General features: G+C 30.3%; 1 protein-coding gene across 1 annotated transcript; it reads left to right on the plus strand.

The window, feature by feature from the left end:
• The first annotated feature begins 324 nt into the window (after positions 1 to 324).
• Positions 325 to 7,822, plus strand: LOC120089083 (zinc finger BED domain-containing protein RICESLEEPER 1-like). The gene is made up of 3 exons (XM_039046508.1): positions 325 to 416; positions 6,161 to 6,389; positions 6,488 to 7,822. Exons 1-3 carry the CDS (start codon positions 325 to 327, stop codon positions 7,820 to 7,822), a joined length of 1,656 nt encoding a protein of 551 aa, XP_038902436.1.
• Positions 7,823 to 8,129: the final 307 nt, after the last annotated feature.

Below are 8,129 nucleotides of genomic sequence, written 5' to 3' on the forward strand. Positions count from 1 at the left end.
AGATTACATAAGCTGACTCATGAGCCAAACATCCCCTTTTTTTGGGGTATGTTTTGATAGGTCCTATCCCACTTAGTCCAGCTCTTTCTTCTGAAGCTTCACCAACTCCACAAGGTACTGTGGTATATTTTATTCTTGGCTTTGAGTTTGAAAATTTTGTATTGATGTCCAAATGCTATGCTTTCTCGATTAGGTTATGGCATCCCTAGACCCATCATCCGGGACCATACCGTCTTACAACTTCTATCTTCTAGTGTTGGCATTGAGCTGTGTGGTTTTGAAGGAGGACACCATCAATAGCATAAGGAGCATGAAGGCATATTCATGGTGGCACCGGTTATGGAGGAAGACACCATCAACAGCATAAGAAGCATGGAGGCATACTTCATCGCTCTAGAAGCTCCAGTTCCAGCTCCGTAAGTCTGGACATAAACCTTCTAATTTTCTAGTCCAAAACTTGTCTAAGCTACATGTAGGAGGTGGAGTTGTGTTTTTAGTTCACGACTAAAAAATATCAATAATATGTTTTAATCTCCATCATTGTTCAATTTTTTTATTTGATTAGGTGTGTAGTTCATGCTGCATCATCCATCTTTATAAAAAAAATAAAATATTTTAAAAAAAAATTGGTGGACTACTGTGCATAGTTCATGTCTGTGTATACTAATAAAGTAGAGTTACTACTGTGAATTTTAGAAAGGAATGGACTAAATAATTTGGTGGTTATAGGTGTGTGTGTTCGTGTTATGTAATTTCTGGGTGTGAGGTATAAAGTATTTTTATTATTACTGTCTTCATCTTTGTGTGTGTACATTTATTTTGTTTATTTGGTTACTTTTTTTTGGGGGGAAAAGAAGAACTTGGTGATGTATCAGTTTTATTTACTGCACCCTTGACATCTCATTTTCTTTTACTTTTAATGACATTATGCTTTTAATGTCGGACTTTTAATGTCGATTGCAATTTAATCACTAAAGACTTTTAATGTCGGTTGCAACCGACATTAAAGACCTTCAATGTCGGTTGTAACTGACATTAAAGGCTGTGTTATTGAAGCCCTTTAATGTCAGTTAAACCGACATTAAAGGCAACCGACATTAAAGGGCTTTAATAACACTATCTCTAATGTCGGTTGTCAATCAACATTAAAGCTCAAATTTCTTCTAGTGAAAAGCTAGCAAAGATGATTGAATTCAAGAAAGAGTTGTTGAACCAACAATCGAAGACATGAGATTGCAAAGGATAAAATGAGATTTTGGGGCTTCTAAATGAAGAAGATGAAGAAGATGAGATTTAAGATTTTTTGTTATCTTCTTTTAATAAATAATAATAATTATGATGATAATAATAATAAGAAGAATAAGAATACTAATAATAATAAAATTATTAAAATAAAATATAATAAAAAAAATTAAAAAATAAAAATAATAATATTTAATAATAATAAACTGAAAATAATATATATATACACACCCACATATTTCAAATTTTATTAAATTTAAATTTGCATTTATATGTTTCTTTTTTTAAGTACAAACAGCCATTTTACATGTTTGTATATGAAAATTGAAAACATCGAAAATTAAAGAAAAAAAAAATCAAATTAATTTGATAACAATATGTATGAAATAATAATAAAAAAATATTTTATAAACAAATCAAAAGTTAGTTGGTATATAATCAAAATGGATAATAAAAAATAAATTCAGATGTAAATTGGAGAGAAAAAAATAAGTTTTTGTTTATTCTGATTAAAAAAATCGATAAGTAGTTAGATATAATCTAATTGATAAAAAAATATATAAATTCAATATAATTCAGGAGAAAAACCAGAAGGGAATTTGTTTATTTATAATTACATTGTATTCATAATTCTATTTTCATAAGCTTCAACAATTATACTGTATTTATAACTCTATCAACAACAAAAACCTATGAAAAAACCTAACCGGTTCGTTGTAGAGGCATAGCAAAAAACAACAAAAATTGCAAAAGTGAATACTTATTGTTTGTCAAAAGACAAATTATAATATATAATATATAATAAGATGATAATATGTATAAAATATTCCGTAAAAATCCTAATAAAATAAATTTAATTCGAATTTATAATAATAAAAAATGAATAAAATAATAATAAAATCTAAAGATATATCATATATTAAAATCCAAATGTGATAAATAAATTAAATATTGATTAATTCTAACTATTTTCGAAAAGCGGGTTAAATCAAAGCAAATAGCTAATTTGAATGGGATGAAAAATGAGGAAGAGATGGTTTATTTTAAATGAAGTAGTTATCATACCAATTTTTATATTAAAAATAAATTTAAATTTAAGAGATTGGTTTATTTTAAATCAAATTCTAATGATAAAGTATAGCATAGCTTGTTAAAGAACATAAGGAAAACCTAAATCCATGAAACATTTGTGTAAGTAACAAAAGTTGACAATGTATGGAGTAACAATCCAACTGATTCTTGTGCAATCAACTGCATTTTGATATTTTTTTTCCCAAAATGTTAAAATAATATAAAAAATAGCATAACAATTAATTTATTAAAAATGGTAAGAAATATACAGTTAATTCATTAAAAATGTATGTATACATTATGAAAAAACAATATAAAGAATTAAATAAAATATATGATAAAAGAAATTTTAATAATATAATATTTCAAATATAAATTTGGTAGAAAAAATTTGATACTATGATCTAAACAGCTAAACCAACTTCAGGGACATTTTAAAGGGAGTTCATCAAGGGAAATCCATTAGTTTCTTTTAAACCAGAGAATTCTATTAGTTTAATTCAAATAAAAAGCTATAAGAAATGCACAAAAAGGGGTGCGGAGAAATTTGTGGTTAATTAAAATTAAAAAATCTATAAGAATTGCTACAAAAAGAGAGTGCATCAAAGAAGAGATATAGGTTAGTTTAATTAAAGTAAAAGTCAGTTATGATTAATAAAATACGTAATTTGTGTTCTAATTCAAAACAAGTGCCAACGTAGATGCTTCGTGAAAGTAACTAAAGAACAAAGATAGCACTTTGAAAATTGGTTTTTGGGTCAATACTGTTCAAGAAACCAATAATTGGTGACATATTGAACACCATAGAAAGGTATTTAACATTAGCAAAAAACATGTGCATAGTTGACACTTCTTAAAGTATGTATCCTTAATGGTGAATGTGATAATGACACTTCTTCATAAAAGTATTATATATTGTTTAAAATACTAGTTCGAGATATGTGCGATGTACGTGACTTAAAATTTTTAACGGTGAATGTTTAGAGTAAAATCTAAATTGTAATTTAATAATTTTTTAACATAAGTTTTTTATCGAACATTCATTGAGTTTAGTAAGTAAATATTTGACCGGGAGAGAATTAATTTAGAAATGGTGTAAAAAATTATATATTTCTTGTTTAAGTAATTGACCATGGATATGAGAGATTTTTAATATTGTTGAAAGTTTTTTCTGACAATTTTAAAGGTAAATAATTTTTTTGAATGAATAAACTAATAATTGAATTTAAAATTTAAATAGTTGATGTGAAATTTAACAATATAATAGAGAAATTATATAAACATATATGGATTAATATTTTTCAATATATAAATATATAAATATATATAGATAGATAGATGGATGGATTGATAGATAAATGAATAAAATTAAAATATGATGCAAATAAAGTTTGTACTAAAAATTGATATAACATGGACATAATTACCTATTCCATTGTATTTTATTTAAATTGTCTATAATAATTATTTGAAAAATGTGCCATAAATTCTAGGAAAATTATTTTAAATGATCAAATTACTAAAAATATTTACAACTAATAGCAAAATATCATAGTCTGCTCCAAGCTAAGCACGCTTAACTTTGAAGTTTCTATAATTGAGTCACCAAAAAAGAAGGTGCACTTTGTTGGTATAGGTCGTAACTTTTAATTCTTTTAAACCTTTTTTAACCATACTTTCATGTCCTCAGGATCTAACCATACTTTCATGTCCATCTCTCTCATTCGGATGTGATACTGGTTCATTCATGTACATTTTCTCTACTCTCCCTCCATATCTCCCACTCCCCTATTTTCTCTTTATTTTTTGCATCCAATGATCTTCTCCATCATCTCAACCTTCTTCTTTCTCTTTACAATATGAATAACAACTGAAAATAAACATATCTTAAATTGTAATTAAAAAAAAGCAATAAAACATATCAATAATAATAAAACCTCTACTTGCTTAATAATATACCAAAAGATGGACAAACATATGCCATAAAAACTCACACAACCTATATAAACAAAATTGTATATCAAAATATCATATTAACTTTTAAATTGCCCTTCAAATCCAAAATTTAAGAACCAAATGAATTACGTATCTTTTATGTATATAAATGAAAAGCACAAATAATTATACCTTTTTAAGCATTATAACGGAATTTCGGGGATTGCATAAATATCAATTACGAGTAACATGCATATATTTGCAACCAAGATACAAAATAGAAATCTACAAACTATTATTATGGACAAATATGAAAGGGAAAAAGCGAGAGATTCCACAATATAATCACTTATAATTATATCAAAATTTAAACAAAAATATAGGAGTTTAATCTAAAATGAAACCGTCTTATTAAAAATCTACACTTCGCTAAATAAAAACCAGTCAAATCAAACCCAAACTTAATCTTCATGACACGATCATAAATTTCAAATGATCGGTTAATAGTTTACTTTTTCAAAACTAACTAAATAAATAAATAAATCCAAGAAAATCCTCTAATCTATTCACACAAATTCGAAGACCCATAGAAATTTGCGGTGTTTGATGAAGAAAATTTGAATAAACCATGCTAATGGATAGACGGTACATGAATCCAATAGTCATTCATCTTGTTCATCATCAAAATTTTAAAAATTATGAAACTATGTGAAACAACCATTAAACTTTAAAAAATCTTGAACATAGGTTTTGGGATCCGAAAACTCAAATCAACGTGCAACAGAACTAATTTTATCAAAGTTTTTGTTCATAAAAAATTTGCATCATGTTATAAAGAATGAATTATACTTGAAAAGTTTTAAAAGGAAGGGGTTGAATGGTTTTATAATACATGGGCATGAGGCTTTTACAAAAGAAAAAAAAAACTTATTTGAAGAACAAAAAATGAGGCTTTTAAAAAAAATAGGCTTTTAAAAAAAATACATGAAAAGGAAAACGAAAAAACTAAGAGTAAAAGGGCAAAAAACGGGAAAAAAAAAGAGAATTTTGAAAAGAAGTAAGGGCAAAATTATAGGATCGGTATGTCTAGGGGCGAGTACGGTAGGCCGATAAACCGATACGACCGATCGAAACCGGCCGAAATAGGGTCGACTGGTTGGAAATCCAACAAAAATCGAGCGGGGTCGGTTTGAAAGGGAACCGCCGATTATAGGTATTGATCGGACACCCAACGACCCAACCCGACCCCGAACCCGATCGACCCACTTTTGAAAAAAAAATTAAATTAAATTAAATTATTATTTATATATATAAAATTCCTTCACACTCGTCGTGCGCCTAGGGTTTCTTTTTTAGTTTTTCGTCCGCTTCCGGTGCTTCCTTCACAGTTCACACTCGCCATTCGAATCGCAGACCAGGCACGCCGTCCACAGGTCTTCCTTCACACTTCCGTTCCTCTTCGTTGCTCCACTCATCTTCTTCCTTGCTCTTCATCCACAGGTCTGTAATGCATTCGCAAGCACGCCTTCTTCCTTGCTCTTCGTTCACACTTCATAGGTCCGCAAGCTCCTTCCTTGCTCGTTTCAGTCCACAGGTCCACAAGTCCGCAGGTTTCAAATCTCTTCCTTGCTCGTCTTCTTCCTTCCTTGCTCGTTTTCGATTTTCAGCCCGAGGTCCGTTTTCGATTTGCAACTGCAGGTCCGTTTTCATTATCGATTTGCAATACATTTTGTAATGTATTCTAATTTTATAGAGATTGAACTAAGAATTGGAAGATTTACCTAATAAATATGAAACTGATATATATATATATTTAGCATAGAACTGATGCTTATGTAAAGCTGAAATCCTTTGAATTTTTGTGAATTGTGTGATACTGACGAGTGACAATGTTTGTCATGTTGTGGTTCAGCTACATGGCTTCAACGGATATGGAGTTTGATGGAACTGCAACTGATGCATCAAAAAATGAACGAGATGCAAAAGGAACGGATGCCAATACAAATATCATTGATGTTGATTCAGCAAATGAGACATCAGACATTCCAAATCCATCGAAAAGAAGGAAGGCGGTGAAAAAATCCATGGTTTGGGATCATTTTGAGAAGCTAAAAGTGATCCTAATGACCCTCATGCTCAATGTAAGTACTATGGAGTTATCTATGTATGTCATTCCAAACGTAATGGTACTGGGACTATGAAGAATCATTTCGAAAATTGTAAAAAATATCCTTACCAGAAAAAGAGAGATCCAACCCAAATGACATTATCTTTCAAAACTAAAGCCAAAGACAATGTTGGGGATAATACGTCACAACTTGTATGTGAGTCATATAGTTTAGAGAGTTGTCAGGAAGCGTTGGTGGAAATGGTAATTGTTGACGAATTGCCATTCAAGTTTGTGGTGGGTAAAGGAGTTAAGAAATTTGTCGATAGATTAACATGTGCAAGTCAACCTAGATTTGTTGTTCTGTCTCGGTTTACTGTGGCTAAAGATGTGCTTAATTTGTATAGAGTTTCTCTCATTACGGATTGTTGGACATCGGGACAAAATATAAATTACAAGGTCCTAACTGCCCATTTTATAGATTCTGATTGGAGATTACATAAAAGAATACTTAGTTTTTTTCCAATTGAGAATCATAAAGGCGATACTATTGGTAAAACCATCGAAAAGAATTTGAAAGATTGGGACATTGAAAGGGTAATGACTTTGACTATTGATAATGCAAGCTCGAATGATACTGGCATTGCTTATCTTTTGAAAAGATTCAATAAGGGATTATTGTTTGGTGGAGAATTTCTGCATGTTCGTTGTTGTGCTCATATATTAAATCTCATAGTATGTGATGCTTTTAAGGAACATAATGATTGCATTGAAAGGATTCGATATGCTATACGATTTATAAGATCTTCTCCTGCATGTTTTTTGAAATTTAAAAAGGGCATTGAAATTGAAAAAAAATCTTGTAAGAGTTATGTGTGTCTTGATGTTCCCACTAGATGGAACTCTACATATTTGATGCTTGAGGCAGCTGTAAAGTTTGAAAAGGCTTTTGATAGATTAGAAGATGAAGATGCTTCTTATAGACACGATTTGTCACCAAATAAGGAAAATTGGACAAATGCTAAGATGTTGATTAGGTTTTTAAATGTCTTTTATGATATGACATTGAAAATTTCAGGGTCTTTGTACACCACTTCAAATATGGTTTTTCATCAGATTACAGTGGTTCAGAATTGTATACATTTGAATGCTAGTAGTGCAAATGCAATGCTAGTTGGAATGGCCAATAGCATGAAGGACAAATTTGAGAAGTATTGGGGGAACAATGAAAAAAATAAGTTGTCGTTGTATGTTACTATTGTGTTAGATCCTCGAAAAATGCTAAGGTTTGTATCTTTTTGTCTTAAAAATGTTTTTGGGCCAGAGGTTACCAAATCTATGGGAAATGTAGTGGAACAATGTTGTAGACGTCTCTTTCATGAGTACAATATTACTCATACTCAGGGTGGGAGTGGAGTGGTAGTACTTCTACTAATACACCAATTGTCCCAGCCTCGGAGACCATGATTGATTGTGATCCAACTGAAAAGGTGGGTGAAGACTTTGTTTATGATACAATTGATCTTGATTTTGAAGGCGATGAGACTACACCTTTCGAACAAGGGTCAGAGATTGATATTTATTTGTTGGAAGCGAATGTTAAGAATGAAGGTGATTTTAACATACTTCGATGGTGGAAGAGGAACAGTCATCGGTTTAAGGTTCTTAGTCGTATGCCTAGAGATATTTTGGTAATTCCAGTATCTACTGTAGCGTCTGAGTCGGCTTTTAGTACAGGAGGACGTGTTGTTGATTCATCATGTTGTTCATTGGC

This window comes from Benincasa hispida, chromosome 10 (assembly GCF_009727055.1).
Source record: "Benincasa hispida cultivar B227 chromosome 10, ASM972705v1, whole genome shotgun sequence".
In the NCBI taxonomy this organism is placed as follows: domain Eukaryota; kingdom Viridiplantae; phylum Streptophyta; class Magnoliopsida; order Cucurbitales; family Cucurbitaceae; genus Benincasa; species Benincasa hispida.

Excerpts from the sequence above, each read along its gene's own strand:
- LOC120089083 (XM_039046508.1), top strand. The coding sequence starts at position 325 with ATGGTGGCACCGGTTATGGAGGAAGACACCATCAACAGCATAAGAAGC. Across the intron at positions 417-6,160 it reads GAAGCTCCAGTTCCAGCTCC|CTACATGGCTTCAACGGATA; the intron begins GTAAGTCTGGAC and ends GTTGTGGTTCAG. Across the intron at positions 6,390-6,487 it reads TAATGACCCTCATGCTCAAT|AAAAAGAGAGATCCAACCCA; the intron begins GTAAGTACTATG and ends TATCCTTACCAG.